Source organism: Arachis hypogaea, chromosome 17, assembly GCF_003086295.3.
Source record: "Arachis hypogaea cultivar Tifrunner chromosome 17, arahy.Tifrunner.gnm2.J5K5, whole genome shotgun sequence".
Lineage (NCBI taxonomy): Eukaryota > Viridiplantae > Streptophyta > Magnoliopsida > Fabales > Fabaceae > Arachis > Arachis hypogaea.
The window spans coordinates 44,310,642-44,327,803 of NC_092052.1; the positions used below are offsets into that span (position 1 = coordinate 44,310,642).

Consider the following 17,162-nt stretch of genomic DNA (forward strand, 5'->3'; position numbering starts at 1 on the left):
TTTATAGGCCTTTATTTTTTAGAAAAACTAAAAAATTTACAAAATTTATTATTTTTAACCAACACTTTTAACTATTAATTTAATATTTTTAGTTTAAAGGTCTAACAATATATTTTTAATTCACTTTTTTAAATATTACCGAGTAACTACTTAAAAAATAAATAATTTTTTCTTACCCGTTGCATTCCACTTAAATTTTTTTAGAGATTCTTTGTTGGTTTACTCTTTCCACCGCTATAAAGACAGTGGAGGGGCACTAAACCTTTTATCCCAAACTCAACACATTGCAAACCATATAGTAAAAATCATATCCAACAGTCCAAACCATGTCTTCTGTCTCATTCACCTTCAATAAATTTGAGCCTAACCAGGAAGACCTCATCCTCCAAGGAGACTCGTCCATTTCAAATAAAAATGTCTTACACCTCACCAATGTAGACCAAAATGGATTACCACAAAATGGCAGTGTAGGCAGAGCATTATACTCTGCCCCTATTCACATCTTTAGTAAATCTGCTTTGGCATCAAGCTTTGAAACCACCTTCACCTTTAAAGTCTCACAAAACGGATCCAATGCTCCCGGTGACGGCTTTGCCTTCTTCATCGCTCCGACCGACACCACCATCCCTCCTAATTCCGGTGGTAAGTTCCTCGGTCTCTTCGACGGACCAGGTATAATAACCGATACAATTGTTGCTGTTGAGTTTGATACCTATGTTAACCGCGAGATTGAAGATCCCGATTTTATCCACATCGGAATTGATATCAACTCTATCAAATCATCTGTGACAAACAAGTGGATTCTCCAAAGTGGAGTGGTAGCCACTGCAAAAATATCATATAACTCTGTCTCAAAGAGACTAAGTGTTATATGTTCATATCCAAATGCTGCTCCAGTAACACTTACTCATGATGTTGACTTCAGTAATGCCGTTCCTGAATGGGTTAGGGTTGGGTTCTCAGGTTCCACTGGGCAATACGCTCAAGCAAATGATATTTTATCTTGGTCTTTCAGGTCAACGTTGACCACCAACAACATTGTGTAAGAACCACCATGGATGTGTCATTGTTGTGATTTCCCATCTTTTATGTTCCAATAAGGACAAAATATAGTCCATTGTTTTCTTTTGAGTCTCTGTTGCGATTATGTTGTTTTGTTCGGATCCAGTTCTGTTATATGAAGAAAAAGTTTCTAGGATTATTGGGGTATCAATATCATCTAAGTGCTATTATTGTGTTTTAAGCCTTCTTTGATCTATGAATGAAAGCTACTTTATGAGATTTTGTCTGACTTATACAAACATTAAATGCTTAAATAAGATTTTGGTACTCATAAAATTGTTGGTTAAGTTTGGTCCTCATAGTTATCTTTTCGATACTATTATTATTATATGAATGAAGTTTTACAAGCATATAAGTTAAATCAAATTGGTTCAATTAACTTAATGACCTAACAAACGCTTCTAATACAAATATGAATTCACTCATCTATTGCTACTACGTTTACTTTTTTGTTTCTTTTTCTAATTATTTTTCTTTTACTATTGTGCTGTGTGTTTTTGGCTGCTTCTTTTGTGTTGTTCTTGCTTCTTTTTCTTTTATGTTTTGTTTTTTTTTTCTCCTATTTTTTTTAACAGAATAAAAAAGAGAAACAGGAAAAACGTATAAAAAAAAAAAAAAGAAGAAGAAGAAGAGAAATAGAAATAAATGAAGATGATGAAGAAGGCAATGAGTAAGAGAAAACAATGCAAAATTTCTTTTTTTTTTTTAATCCACAAACTTGTGTCTTTTAAAAAAAATTAACCATTTTTTAAAAAAAAATTTCTCCCCAAAATTAAAAAATGTAAAACAAAAAATTCAATAAAATATATAAAATTTTGTGAAGTTGCACACATAATAGTAGTTTTGAAAAAAGAGGTTGCGGGTTCGAGTCTCCTATCTTTGTTAAAAAAAAATAAATAAATAAATAAATAAATAAACAGTAGTTTTGAAAAGGGATAATCCCAGAACGAAAAACCATACTCTAATTCTATATTCTTACTACCTAGGTAATGGACACATCTATTGCCTTTTTCTATAAGTTTGTACCAAACAAACACGCCATTCCTTCTTTTTCAGCTCATTTATCCTTCTAACCAGGGAATTTGGGTGTCTTTCAAGCTTTTTACTCCTGTTCAGCAGATTATTATTCAACGTTACGCAGGTCACTTCCTCACAAAATCCTTCATCCACCTTGGAGCTATCTTAGGCAAATCACTCTAAGCTCTCAACTACGGCCCAATTCCTTTCTCTGAAGTTGATGTTTCCTCACTTGGGCCTCCCATTTCACTCCTTCCCTCTTCATCAGTTGGCTCTCTTGGGTCATTTGGGCCTTCCTTGAGGTATTCTTGCCAAAAGTTTGCCCAATTCAATTGCATATGCTCAACGTTGATTTTGACTTCTAAACAACTTGTAATTGCTACAACAATTTCTGTCCAAATCAGCCCCAAGTAAAATCCAATCTGTCATTGCAATTTATATGTAAATAACAATTTTTTTTTTCTTGGTGTACATCTATCTGAATAACGTATCCAATATAGTTGATGCCATTTACCAACAGAACAAAAATGTTATTTTTCTGGAAATTAGGACACATAATTCATTAACTTTAATGTTTTATAAACCTAAAAACCCTTAAAATTGATTCTGTTATTTATATAGGAGCACAAATCATCTTTACTATTCAAATAAAGATATGTGAAGTATAGAAAAACAAATCCTCTTGACCCAACATAAGCAAGAATATAGAGGATAATACGGGACAAAGTATTTCACGTTACAAAGAGTCCTAGAAAAAATTTCAACTAAAAAATATAATATGAATAATCTAACCTAATACAAATATCATTAGTTAATTCTACTGCTTGATTTCATTCACGTCTCATAAAAACAAGTCAAAATCTACGCACTTGAAGGCTTTCCCTTCATTCATCAACCAACCATTATATCGGAGCATAAAAAACAATGTTAAAGAAACAGAAAGTCATGGAAACAAATTATCCAATGGACTTATGACATCAAAGTTGCAAGATCTAGCATAGAGAAAACATTCATAACAAAAGATATTACTTTTAACAACTTAAACTCTCATGTAATGTTTAGTTAGTATCTATATTCACAGGAGATATAGATACAATAATATATATTCCTCGTGACAAGAATAAAACACATAATTTTTTACTTTTAAGAATTAGAAAAACAACACCCATTCACAAATAAATGGTAGCAACAGATTAACACACTAATACAACAAAAAAAAGCATAAAAAATTGAAAAAATAGAGATAGCACATCAAGACTTTAATGTAGAAAATCTCTTTAATGTGAAAAGTAAAAATCACAAGTCACCAAAATTAAAAAAATAATTTCACTATGATCAAAATAGAAAACAAGAGAATCACAAATTACTGTACAAAATACACATACAACAAGCTAAACAACTTAAACATCAAATCATACAAACAAAAACCAAAAAAATGAAAATATCACAAAAACAAAGTTGATACTGTGTGACTAGTATCTCCAACTAGAATAGGCTCTCACTTTCATAATACAACTTCGTGCTAGAAGTACCATAAAAATATCTCATTATCCATTTTATAACATTCCAATGCTCTATTCTTGGGTTTAAAACAAAACGGCTAATACAACACTGCAAAAAATTTGGTCTATGGTCACAGCAAAAAATTGTGACCATAGATCTATGGTCACTATTTTTTACTTTAGATCACAGTTTTTTCAACCGTGACCTATTCTGACGTAGCCATAGATCTATGATCACAGCTTTTTTATCTATAGTCACTGTTGTAGTGTTTTCTATCTGATACTTTAAGCCACATTTTTTAACCGTGACCATAGAGTAGCGTAGAAACCATGACCATAATTTGTTCTATGGTCACAGTATTTTAAATCGTGACCACATCCTAATCTATGGTCACAATTTTAGCGTGAGCATAGTTTATTTATGGTCATGCACTCATGCTATTTTAAAACCGCGACCATAACTTACTCTGTGGTCACTCTAATTTTAAATCGTGACCATAGCCTAATCTATAGTCACGGTTTTAGTGTGACACTTTTTTGTAAAACTGTGACCTTAGCCTAATTTATGATCATAGTTTTAGCGTGACCATATTTTAAAACTGTGACAATAACTTACTCTATTTTGTAAGATTTTTTTTACAGCATAATCATATCCAAAAATTATGATAATCACAAAATAAGTCTAAAAAAGACAAATTCAAATAATCTAAATCATAAAATTTACATTATAAGCTAGATATGTTTTCAGTCTAAACGACACAAATCAAAATATATTATAAAGTCTCATAAAAAAATACATAAGACATCAAAATATTATATTTGGATAACTAAAGTATATAAAAAATCCATCCCATGTCATATTTTTATAAAAAATTATATTTTCTTCACATCACATCCTCGTACTAACAAAAGAAATAAACATTTTAATAATATTCACGTTCACAAATAGACCTGTCATAAAGGTTTACAATATACGAGAATAAAAATAATCTGCAGATAATAACATCTTAAATATCAATTTCTACATAGAAGACTTAACTCAGAACAGACAGTAGCTTCTATCAGAAAATAGAAAAAAAAAAGGTTATAATTTATGAGGTACACTTGAGTGCAGAGCTAACAAATATTAGATCATATCCTCAACTTAGATGCTTTTTGTTGCTCACTTAGATTTAGTTCAGAAATAACAAAGTGAAATGGCTCTTGTAAACTGCTTACATTTTTACCAACTGTACTGTGTACTCATAATGCAATGTACACTAAAGGATCATAAACAGCTATATTCTAGGAAAGACTTACCATCTACATGGTCATGGTGATGATGAGTAACAAAGACCACTAGTCTTCTTGGCAAAGTAGTAACAACTTTCTCTAACGGATGATTATAGAGTCATAAGTTACGATTTAGTAAAACAAATTTGATAATATAGAAATTAATTATTAGTCCAAGCCACAGATCCATAAAAGAAATAGGAAACAAAGGAAAAATAGAAAAGCATGTTTACACATAAATTGTTCAATAGTCATGTGAAAGTATACCTCTCCATGGAATCTTGATAAATATCCTGGATCAACAATTAGTGCATCTCCACATGCAATAAAATTATTATCCTCACAATCATTTGAAGCATTTATAGGTGCAAATACAACCAAGTTTGTTGTGATAAAAGGCTTTGCTGTTCTACTTTCCATAGGTACCAGGAGGGTACTCCTGAAAATGGAATGAGTTTTCCATTTTGAACCAGCATATAAAGAGAATGACTTTGAAAATTATAAGAAAATAAAAAAACAACCATTTGTATCTATAAACTTTATGAATGCTGACAAAAGTATCTATAAACTAAGAAGACTAATATTATATCCATGAAAGATGAGTTCTACGTAACAAAAATACCCAAATCATAATTTTTTTTATTTTTTAATAAAATTTTTAAATTATCCCCACCTTTTATCTTCAACCTCAACTCCACCACCAAAATAACAGCGGCCAACCCAAATACAATGGCGAAGGCGCCAGAGCCCTCCGCCTCCACCTCCACCACAGACAACGAGGAAGGCTGCTGCCGCTCCCTTTCAAAAAAAATTAATTGAAAACATCAAATCAAGCATTTATTCTGCACCTTGATCATTTTTCTATGCTATTCTATAACTTGAATTTTTTAACCAATTAGAACTCGCTTCCAAGTTCCAATGGAATAATTCAATAAATCCATAAATCAAAGCAAACATTCCTATGGTTTCTATTTACATACATCAACCGTAATTGGGGATATAAAGAGGTTTAAGGACATGAAAAAGTGTTGACAGTATTATAGTTTTAAATTTATCATATATAATAATGACATTCCTTCATTATGATTTAAACCTCTAAATGGCAGACCTCACATTACAGTTGAAAACTAAAGCTAGTATTGGTGCTCTTACGTTCATACTTTGTACTCATCAAATGACATTGGTGGTGATGAGGCTTCTTACACGCTGAAGCTTCGGAAGGCTCTATCCCAGTTTACTGTTTCTTGTTAAATTTGGAAACTCCTTGGAGGGTCCCATTCCTGAAATTTGCCCCAAGTTGCAAGTTTTAAAGCTTAAAAAAAAAAACTGACTTTTTATCAATCTGACAACATTGGTGCAACATTATTTCTTTTTTTTCCTCAAAGTCTAGTAGCATTTCATTGGACGTTTGCTTATAGAAAATTAACTCTTCCCATGTCCACATGGAACTCTTCTTAAAGTCCTCAGTGAAAGAGTTAAGTGCAGGCTTTAGACTCAATTTATGATCAAAACACATAATCCTAACAGATGTAGTTTTCTTGGCATCCAACTGAAACTAAATATCATCACCAATATTCAATCTAGAAACACCAATAAGGAGGATTATAAGTCACAGACTTAACTATCTAGATATAGCCAACAAACACATCTATCTAATAAAAATATTAGCAGTAAAATTTACTTCATTTTAATAAAACAATCAACAATCTATGGATATTATTAACAGAGCACAATCATTGTTACGTATTATTTCACATTCAAACTTTGAGAAGCCAATGCAAGTGGTGTGATAACAACCTCATTAGCTCTTGGTTGCAATACAAAGAAAGTGCATCATAATATCAGGCAATAGCTGCAGTGCAAGCAAACAACTTAAAATGTTAAAATATTTGAAGTCATAATACCATGTACTAAAATATAATTCAATGACAAATAGATGCACTAAAAAAGGGATTAAAAAAAGAATTGAGGTAACAACTACCCACCCTTGCTTCTGCTTTTGACTTTACACGAAATCTTTACTAAAAGTCTTCCAAGATGATGTCAATAAGGGATCAAATGCTTTGTTCAGGCTTAAGGTACACACATTTCATAATAGCTTTTATTCACTTTCTAATGATAGCTTAGAAGATCAATGAAAAATATTCCTCTCTTTTGATCCACTTTCATAGCAGTATATGCTCCTTTTTCTATAGAGACATTTAAGCTAGCTCTAAAAATTTATTCATATAAACAACTTTTCACAGTTTAAAAAGTTAGGAGAGGACATTTCCTATAATCATGTAGTAGAGTTAACGTAAACATGGAATTCTCAAAGTTTGATTTGAAAGCAATAAGAAAGAGAGGACTAACCTCGCCAAAGTAGTTTGGATGGTGAGAATATTTCCAGAGATCAGAACTGCACCAGTTTAAAAGCACAACTTCTAATAATCTGTCGTACCTCCAAATATTTAACCTATAGCCCACAAATCCACTCTATCACGTCCTATATGAAAAGCCATAATATATTAACAAAAAAGAACTATCTCATTGGTAAATTGAATACTAAATTTGTAGAATATCTTACTTGGCGACCATGAGGCATTGTAGGATCAGGCAAGGAAAATCTGCCTCGTACTATCACAGATTGAAAAAGCCATAGAGAAAAAATACAATCTTGCCAGAAAAAAAAACATAAAGATACCAACATGAGTATACACACCAACTCATATATTCTTTTGGGAATTTGGGGGCAAAGATGGTGGCATACTAATCCAATCAATAATAATATGATCTCAGTTTTATAATAAAAGAATATATCACATTTACCAACTACATTACTTCAAAGAAACATGTTTACATTGTCCAATGTCCACAACATACACTCGTTTCATTAGTCTATTACAACAAGACAATTCTAAATGTAAATTAAAAATTAGCCTAAATAATTTTGCAATTAAAAATGTAAATTAATAGTTAACAATTGCCAGAACATTGTCCACTTATAGAGGTCAGTTTCTTCCGGTCTTAACCGACCCTCTTTGACTTTATGGTGATTCAGTCATAAATTACTAGTATATGTTATTCACCTTCAATCGTTTGAATTGTTCTCATCAAAAGCATCAAAAAAGAAACAGTTATTGAGAGAATCTCTTTTCCAAGAGTTTATTGTTCAATTGTTACCAAGGTTTAATATCTAAGGAATAAATAAAAAAAGCTAGATATCATTGACTAAACATTCCAATTCTAAATTAATTTGAATCATTTTTGTTTTTATATCATATATATTATTTACAACATTTCTTTTTCTTTTTAATTTTTTTTACACTTTACCACATCTCTTATAGCAAAGGACAAGTTAAATGTTTTTCTAAGAAGTTCCTTCCATGATACTAATGCAAAAACAGATAAACAAACCCATGAGAATGAAACTTTCTACCACATGCCAATTAAAACATAATAAGTTAGCAACACATATGATAACTCTCAATGACATAGAGATCAAAACAGAATTAAAGAGTAGCAGAAACTTCTGCTTTATTTAATAAGAAGCATCTCAAAGGTATTTGCTAAACGCTAGTAATAAACCAAAAGGTATTTTTCTGTACCAAAAAAGTGAGCAAAAGAAATAATTAAGGATGAATAATAATAATAATAATAATAATAATAATAATAATAATAATAATAATAATAATAATAATAATAATAAATATGAACACAAACATCAACAAAATAAAAAAATTTAAGTCTAAATTGTTAGAAATAAGAGAGAGATCTGAGAAAAGTATTTCGTGTATTATTCAGGTTGATGAAAGGTACAATATACAAGGGGTATATATAGGTGCTAAATGAATCAAAGTAATAAAGGCATAGAATCCTATAATTAATATACAGATATACTATATAAATATAGATGATATTAATTGGTCTAAATTGATGCTAATGATTCTCTAACATCCCCCCTCAAACTCAAGTGGGAGCTAAGGATACCAACTTGAGTTTGGATAACAAAGTCCGGAAACGAGTCGGGTGATGAGCTTTCGTGAAGATATCAGCAGTCTGATCTAGTGTTTCAACAGCAATGAGATGAACAACATCAATAAGGATACATTGCCAAACAAAGTGACAATCAATCTCAATGTGTTTGGTGCATTCATGAAATACATCATTATGGGCGATCTGAATAGCACTGCGTTTATCACAAAAAACATCAGTAGGGGACGACTGAGGAGCACCCAGATCCTCGAGAAGCCAACGAACCGAGATAACTTCAGCAGTGGTGTCAGTGAAGGCACGACACTCAGCTTCTATGCTTGAGCGAGCAGTGAATGTTTGCTTCTTAGCACGCCAAGAAATGAAAGCGTCGCCAAGAAACAAACAGTAACCAGTAGTAGAACGATGATTAGTGGGATCACCAGCCCAATCAACATCGGAGTAAGCCTGAAGAGACAAAGAGGAATGGGCAGAAAAATAAAGGCCATGAAATAGAGTGCCTTTGATGTAGCGAAGAATGCGAAGAACTGTCGCATAGTGAGTAGTACGAGGAGCTGACAAGAACTGGCTAAGTACATGAACCGGATAGGCGATGTCTGGTCGGGTGACAGTCAAGTAGACGAGACCGCCAACTAACTGTCGATAGAGAGTCGGATTATCCAAAACAGTGCCATCCATAGGGGTAAATCGAACATTAGGCTCAAGAGGAGTAGACTCAGTGCGACTATCTGTAATCCCAGTACGAGCAAGAAGATCTGAAGCATACTTAGCCTGAGAGAGATAGATGCCATCATCGGTGGAGATGACCTCGAGACCAAGAAAATAGCTGAGAGAACCAAGATCTTTCATCTCAAAGGTTCGAGAACCATCAACATCATCCCCAATAATGATCATGTCATCAACATACAAAAGTAGAAGAACAACTCCACGTTTGCTTTTACGAATGAAGAGGGCATTCTCATGAGGGCTAGAAGTAAAACCAAGACTGCATATGGTAGTGCTGAACTTGTCAAACCATTCACGAGGAGCTTGCTTAAGTCCATAAAGTGCCTTGCGAAGGAGACAAACCTTATTAGAAGGACAAGGATATCCCGGAGGTGGTTTCATATAGACTTTCTTTTTCAAATCCCCATTAAGAAATGCATTCTTCACATCCATCTGACTGAGAGACCATTTTTTAACTGTGGCAATGGCAAGAAGAGCTCTAACAGACGTAAGACGAGCGACAGGAGCAAAAGTCTCTTCATAATCAATACCATACTCTTGCGTACAACCTTGAGCAACCAAGTGGGCCTTATAACGGTCAATAGAGCCATCAGAGTGATTCTTAATCTTGTATACCTATCTACTGCCCACAACTTCCTTATCAGAATGAGGATCAACCAAATCCCAAGTGTGTGCTTTTTCAAGTGCCTGTATTTCTTCCCGCATTGCTTGTTGCCAATTTGGGTTTGAGGAGGCTTCTCTGAATGACTTAGGTTTATGTTGATGAAGGATAGTAGAAAAGCAATGATAATCAAGAAGATGAGGAGGTGGATTCTTTACCCTAGAAGAACGAGCGGGAGGAGAAGGCATGACGGTAGGAGCAGGATCATCATCCGGTCTGGAATCATCGGGAGATGGAGAAGGTGGAAGAATAGGAGACTGTGGAGGGTCACTCGAGATAGAATCTGAAGAATCATCACTAGGAAAAAGATCAACATTGGGGTTAGTAAACAAAGGTGACTGAGTAGTAGGAATGGACTCAAAGGATGAGAACCGAGAAAACATGTGGTGCTCCCAGAAGACAACATGACGAGATATACGAATACGTTTAGAGAGAGGATCCCAACAACGATAACCCTTGTGTTCAGTGCCATAACCAAGGAAACAACACATACGAGCCCGAGGTTCAAGTTTACTATGTTCATGAGGCTGAAGAAGAACAAAACATACACAACCGAAAACTCGAAGAGAACTATAATCTGGGGGGTATGATAAAGATGCTCAAAGGGAGTAACATTACCAAGAACAGAAGAAGGGAGTCTATTGATAACATGAACAACAGTAAGAATAGCTTCACCCCAAGTACGCTCAGGACACGAAGAAGAAAGAAGCATTGCACGGACGGAGTCAAGAATGTGACGGTGTTTGCGTTTAACTCTACCATTTTGTTGAGACGTACCAGGACAAGAAAACTCAGACAAAGTACCCTATCTTGCAAGAAAGGCTAAGAGTTTAGAATCACAGTATTCCATAGCATTATCACATCGGAAAACCTTAATGACTTTGGAAAACTGAGTTTTAATCATAGTAGCAAAGTTGATATAGATTTGAGGTAACTCATGGCGATTAGTCATTAAATAAACCCAAGTAAAACGGGAATAATCATCAATGAAAATGACAAAGTATCGAGCTCCGCCCATAGAAGCAGTGGGAGTAGGCCCCAAACATCAGAGTGAATGAGATCAAAAGGAGAGCAAGCAAGAGATGAATTATGGTGAAAAGATAAAGCAGGTTGTTTGGCAGTTTGGCAAGAAATGCAATCAAAAGATTCATTTGGAACCTGACCTAAAACACCCTAAGACACAAGAGGACGCAGTTTTCCTAAGGAGGTGTGGGCAAGACGTTGATGCCATAAGTGAAGGGTAGAGGGAGAAGAAGCAGCACAGAGATTTGGTACAGGAGGAATATGAAGATTCTCGAATTCAAACAACCTTCCGACCTTACGTCCAGTCCCGATGATTTGTCCCGTCTGAGGATCCTGTACACGACAAACAGAAACAGAAAAAGTGACGTCAAAACCCAGATCAACAAGTTGACCAACAGAAATAAGATTGAAGTTTAATTTGGGAATATAATAAGTATCAGGAAGATTAAGAGTTGACTGGGATATAGAACCCTTGTGTGTTGCGTGCAAGAGGGAGCCATTTGCAGTATTGACAGAAGGTCCATTCATAGTGGTAGACATAGACGAGAAAATATTACACAACGGAGACATGTGATTAAAGCAACCCGAGTCAAAGTACCATTTAGAATTACCTAGAGTGGTCGATAAAGCAGCAGGGGTATTACTAGAAACAGAGAGAAGACGCTGAAGAAGAGATGCAATATCAGATAGAGAGATAGGAGACGAGTTGAGTGGATCAGGACGTGGTGGGCGTGTAGGACAGGCAGTAATTAAATGTCCCGAGAGCTTGCAGTAACGGCAGAACAACTGTGAACAATGGTAGCTAATATGACCTGTCTGGTGGCATGTGCGACATTCAACAGAAGGACAGTCGGGGAAGAGGTGCCCAGAACGGTTACAGTTTCAACAGAATTTATCCTTTCTGTCGGTGGCAGCAAAAACATCTGGCTTTTCCATGATAGTGGTCACAAAGATCAAAGAGAGGAGAGAAAACGGCAATTTCGGAGCAGAAAATGAGAAATCAGAGTACAGAATCGGAAAGAGCTCACCAAAAAATCTTAGGGAGGGTCCCGCTTGGCTGCCACGTTAGTGCCACATCAGCAGTGACATCAGCGCCACGTCAGCAGAGCAATGACACGTGGCGGCGTCTGATAGGAGCGGCATGCCACGTTGGTGATGAGGTGGAATGCGGGTGGGCAATCGGACTAGGTCGGGTCGGGTCGGGTCAATCGCGGGTTGGCGGGTCGCTAGAGAAGCTGACGGCGTGACACGTAGGCGCTCCAGGATCGTCTGATCAGTAGCAAGATCAAACGGCTACTGAAGCATCTGGGATGAGGAAGAATCAAGGTGGGCAGGGAGCTTCCGGCGGCGCGTGACGGCTCGTCCGGTGGCCTCAGGCGACGATTCTGGCAGCGTTGGAAAGCTGACAAAGAGATGAACACAATGATGCCGGAGGTGACGAATCAAAGTGTCAGAAACAGATCGAAAAATGAGGGCAAAGAGGCACAGGTGGAATCTGGAAGGAAGATCAACCTGGTCGTGGCAGCGTCTTTCGGCGACACGTGGAGGCGCGTCTGGCGGCAGATGGCGACAGTTTTGGTTGCGATGGAATCACGGCGACAAGACGAACAAGATAGTTACAGGAGTGACGAACCAAAGCGTCGAAAAGAGAACGAAAAAAGAGGCCAAAGAACACTGTCGGAAAGGAAAAAAAAACAATGGGGCTATGAACTAATATTCATTGAAAAAAAAAGGCCTAAGCTCTGGATACCATGTTAGAAACAAGAGAGAGATCTGAGAAAAGTGTTTTGTATATTATTCAGGTTGATGAAAGGTACAATATACAAGGGGTATTTATAGGTGCTAAATGAATCAGAGTAATAAAGGCATAGAATCCTATAATTAATATACAGATATACTATATAAATATAGACGATATTAATTGGTCTAAATTGACGCTAATGATTCTCTAACATAAATTACTAAGAAATCTAAGTCCAGATACAATCCAATTTGTATTAGAATAATAAATTTGATTTTCATTTTTTTAAATCATGAAAACTATACAAAAGCATCCCATAATTTCCATTTTAATCCATTTACCAAACTCTTTTTTTTCTTCTTTAATTTTCTCCCTTTTTAAGCAAAAAAGAAAATACTTTTGAAAGTATTAACACCAGAAACTGAAATGCTGACAAATAAAGTATGCAAAAAATGAGTAAAACTAAAGGTGTATAAGAAAAATAAGTATACAAATAAATAAAAATGGTACACTGATGGAGTAAATTGATGATGATATCCATGAGACAATTAGATTCAACCAAACAAAATTAGTATAAGATGAAAATAATTCACCTTCCTTTATCCTCACCAAGTCTTGGAGACAATACAACTACTTTGACATAAGAAGATGAAATGCACTACCACAAAATAGAAGATACATGATGGAGCGTTAATAGCATGTGAAACTGTACAATAGCTAAAACTGAAAAAAAGGGCGTCAGCAATCATCAAATTGGATTTTCAAAAGGCCTATAACAGGGTCAAGTGGAATTTTGTTGACATTGTGCTAGAAAAGATGGGGTTCGATACTAGATGGAGGGCATGGGTTGCAGAGTGTATTAGGTCAGCATCTATCTCCATAACGGCCAATGGGTCACCATCGAAACCTTTCAACATGGAAAGGGGGCTGCGACAAGGGGATCCCTTGTCACCCTTTCTTTTCGTCCTTGTTGTAGATGTCTTGAACATGATGATTGGGGAGGCAGTAAGAAATAGGAGAATATTCCCTCTTCTAGTCGGAAGGGATAATATAGAGTTATCGCATCTGCAGTTTGCTGATGACACTATATTGTTCTGTCCACCAGAGGAAGAAACAGTGAGAAATTATAAGAGACTCTTGAGGTATTTTGAAGTAATGTCTGGACTAAGCATCAACTTTGAAAAGTCTAGCTTGATATCGGTAAATTGTAGTCAGGAGTGGGTGGATCGGATGTGCGAGTTATTAGGGTGCCAGGCGGCAACTCTTCCAGTGAAGTATTTGGGTACTAATCTAGGGACTAATCCACAATTGGTAAAAACATGGAAGCCAGTAATAAACAAGGTAGAGGAGAAACTTAGTCTGTGGAAAGCAAAGGTCCCCAGTAAAGTAGGGAAGTTGGTTCTCATTAAGTCGGTCATCAATAGCCTACCTGTTTACTATCTGAGTTTGTATAAAATGCCAGTTGCGGTGGCGGAAAAATTAATTTCATTGCAACAGAGATTCTTTTGGGGGAAGGATGATGGAAGAGCTGGGTTGGCTCTTGTAAAGTGGGAGTTGATACAGGCACCGAAGAAACTAGGAGGGCTAGGGGTGGGAGATGCCATGGTTTGCAACACTGCCTTATTGTTCAAGTGGTGGTGGAGATTTTCTAAGGAAGAATGCCCATTATGGAAGAAGGTTGTGTGCTCGTACAATAATCTGAACCCGAACCAGTTGTTATCAACCCAAGCTTTACCAGTAAAAAGGGGCCCGTGGAAAGATATATGTAACCTGCAAATAAAAGAGCAAATTGTCAGACAGAAGATGATTGATGGACTTACTACGGAAGTAGGAGATGGTAGAGCAACCAGATTTTGGGAGGATACATGGTTACAGTCGGGGAAGTTAAAAGACTCCTTTCCGAGGCTTTTCTTGATTTCAAATAACAAAGGATCTGTAATTGGGGACTATGGATTTTGGGATGGGTTAGAGTGGGTGTAGAACTTCCAATGGAGGAGGAAACTCCGCCAATAGGAGAGTGAAAGTTTGAATCAAATGCTAGATATCTTGCACGCTGTGAGATTGATAGCAAGTGTACAAAATAGAGTGGTGTGGAAATTTGATAAGGAAGGCATTTATACTACTAACTCATTTGTGCAGGTCTTGCAGGAACATACTTTGAAGGATGATATCCTTAGATACAAGTACACAAATAGAATCTGGAAAGGACTACTACCCCCTCGAGTGGAGTTGTTCACTTGGGTTGTGCTAGTAGGTCGAGTTAACACAAAGGATCATTTGAGTAGATTCGGCATTATTGATCAGAATGATAATGTTTGTGTAATGTGTAACAAGGACCTTGAATTTGTGCAACATTTGTTTGTTACGTGTGAGTATGCTTGGCAGGTATGGTGCGCATTACTTATGTGGATCGGGCTTGGTGTATTCCAGGATCCATTAGAGAACTCTTTGAGAGTTGGAAGACGGTGCAGTTGAGAAAAGAGGAGCGCAAAACATGGTTAGTGGAATTTTTCTCCGTGATATGGAATATCTGGTTGTGTAGAAATGAACTTATTTTTCAGAATAAGGCAACGGTCGTGGTGGAATGCATAGCTAGAACGATTTGTAGCTCTAAGAAATGATGTGAAACAACTTCATGTGGTTGATGGCTTTGTCGGAGATGACATAGGAGTTGCTATGTATTTTTTCTGTTTGTTGCTTCACCTAGTATGTTGAGCTTATTTTGACTTTCAAAAAAAAAAAAAGAAGATAACGGCGGATAATTAGCGACTGGTTTGGCAACTGCCACTATCTGGTGGTGTTTTTGTGATTTTAGCCGTGCACGGTAGAAGCGCAGCTATTTTTCTTCCTCTTTACCTTAGCCCACTTTCCTCCTCTTTTTCAGATTTAGCCGTTACGTCACTAACTCTATCGCATTACTTCTCTTCTTCCTCCCTCTCCTACCCATATTCCATATCTGCGTCGTCGTGACTCTACCTCCATTGCACCACTTCTTCTTCTTCCTCTCCATTGTTATTGATGCCGCCTTTTCTTATTTCTATCAATCGCTATTGTGTCGCATCTTTACCTTCATCGCCAATGCTTCATCTTTTTCGCCTTTGTCTCTGCTTCCTTTATCTCCATCTTCGCTCCCTCTTCTCTATGCCCCTCTCTTTTCTTTTAAAAAAACATCTCTTTATTAATCTTTGTTTTAAAATATTATTAAATTATTGTTAATACGATGTGTGTGTACGTATGTTTATGGCTTGATTAGTATCCATGTCATACGCGACACAATAAATGTTGATCTCTCCTCCGTTAATGCCAACGTCGTCGATGGCAGTACCTTTTTCAAGGTACCCTAGATCCCTTGATCTCTCTCCATCATCCTTCCCTTGATTTTTTTTGAAAAATAAATTTTGAATGTTTTTGTGATTTGATTACTTATAGTTGTTGTTAAAGGATGATGTGATTATGGTTGTGACAGTGGAGAAGGAGGAAGGTGGGCTGAAGGGATGGAAGGAAGTAGTTGATGTTGATGCCGTTATAATGGTGATAGTGGTGGCGGTATGGAGTAGCAGAGAAGAGAAAAGGTGATTAAGGTAGTGGTAATGGAAGAATGTAAAATTTTGAAATTTAGGGGAGATATTGTGGAGTGAGGTTGAAGATAAAACATGGGGTAATTTGAAAGTTTTATTAAAAAGTCAATAAAACTTAGGATTTGGGTACTTTTGTCACAGAAAATCCATCTTTTATCGGTATGTTTGTTTTCTTCTTTGACGGTACTTTTGTCGGCGTTTACAAAGTTCATGAGTACATATAGTAATTTTCCATAGATATATTATCCCCCAACTCGACAAGTTAACGACTTATTTGTCGCAGATCTAAACTCAATCAATTTAAGTGTGAAAACCAACTAATAATAATTTCTTAGTAGAATTCAACTAGGGAACTAATTATTTTTCAGTCAATATCAGCCAACTTTTTAAAAGTTATTCTTTGAACATAAATTTTAAATCATAATAAATTTTAAACTTTAAATTTTAAATTTAAAAATAAAATTAAAAAATAATTTTACAATAAAAAATAATTAATATTAACTACTTAAAATTTATTTTTCTATTTTTAAAAATGATTTTGACTTTATTCAAAAAGAGAAGTGCTAATGGATACTGAAATTCACTGTAATAATTAATCTTCAACTAAT

The 17,162-nt window shown here is 35.6% G+C and overlaps 1 protein-coding gene and 1 long non-coding RNA gene across 2 annotated transcripts; one reads left to right on the forward strand and one right to left on the reverse strand.

The window, feature by feature from the left end:
• The first annotated feature begins 250 nt into the window (after window positions 1-250).
• LOC112766155 (lectin) lies at window positions 251-1,281 on the forward strand. The gene has a single exon (XM_025812029.3). The coding sequence runs from the start codon at window positions 327-329 to the stop codon at window positions 1,044-1,046; it is 720 nt and encodes a 239-aa protein (XP_025667814.1). The 5' UTR covers window positions 251-326; the 3' UTR covers window positions 1,047-1,281.
• Window positions 1,282-1,962: 681 nt separating this feature from the next.
• Window positions 1,963-5,711, reverse strand: LOC140180948 (uncharacterized). The gene is made up of 3 exons (XR_011875195.1): window positions 5,527-5,711; window positions 5,121-5,292; window positions 1,963-2,501 (listed from the first exon to the last, which is right to left on the reverse strand). It is a non-coding gene; the product is annotated as an uncharacterized lncRNA (long non-coding RNA).
• Window positions 5,712-17,162: the final 11,451 nt, after the last annotated feature.

Bases quoted from the DNA above. Each gene is read 5' to 3' on its own strand.
- LOC112766155 (XM_025812029.3), top strand. From the start codon at position 327: ATGTCTTCTGTCTCATTCACCTTCAATAAATTTGAGCCTAACCAGGAA.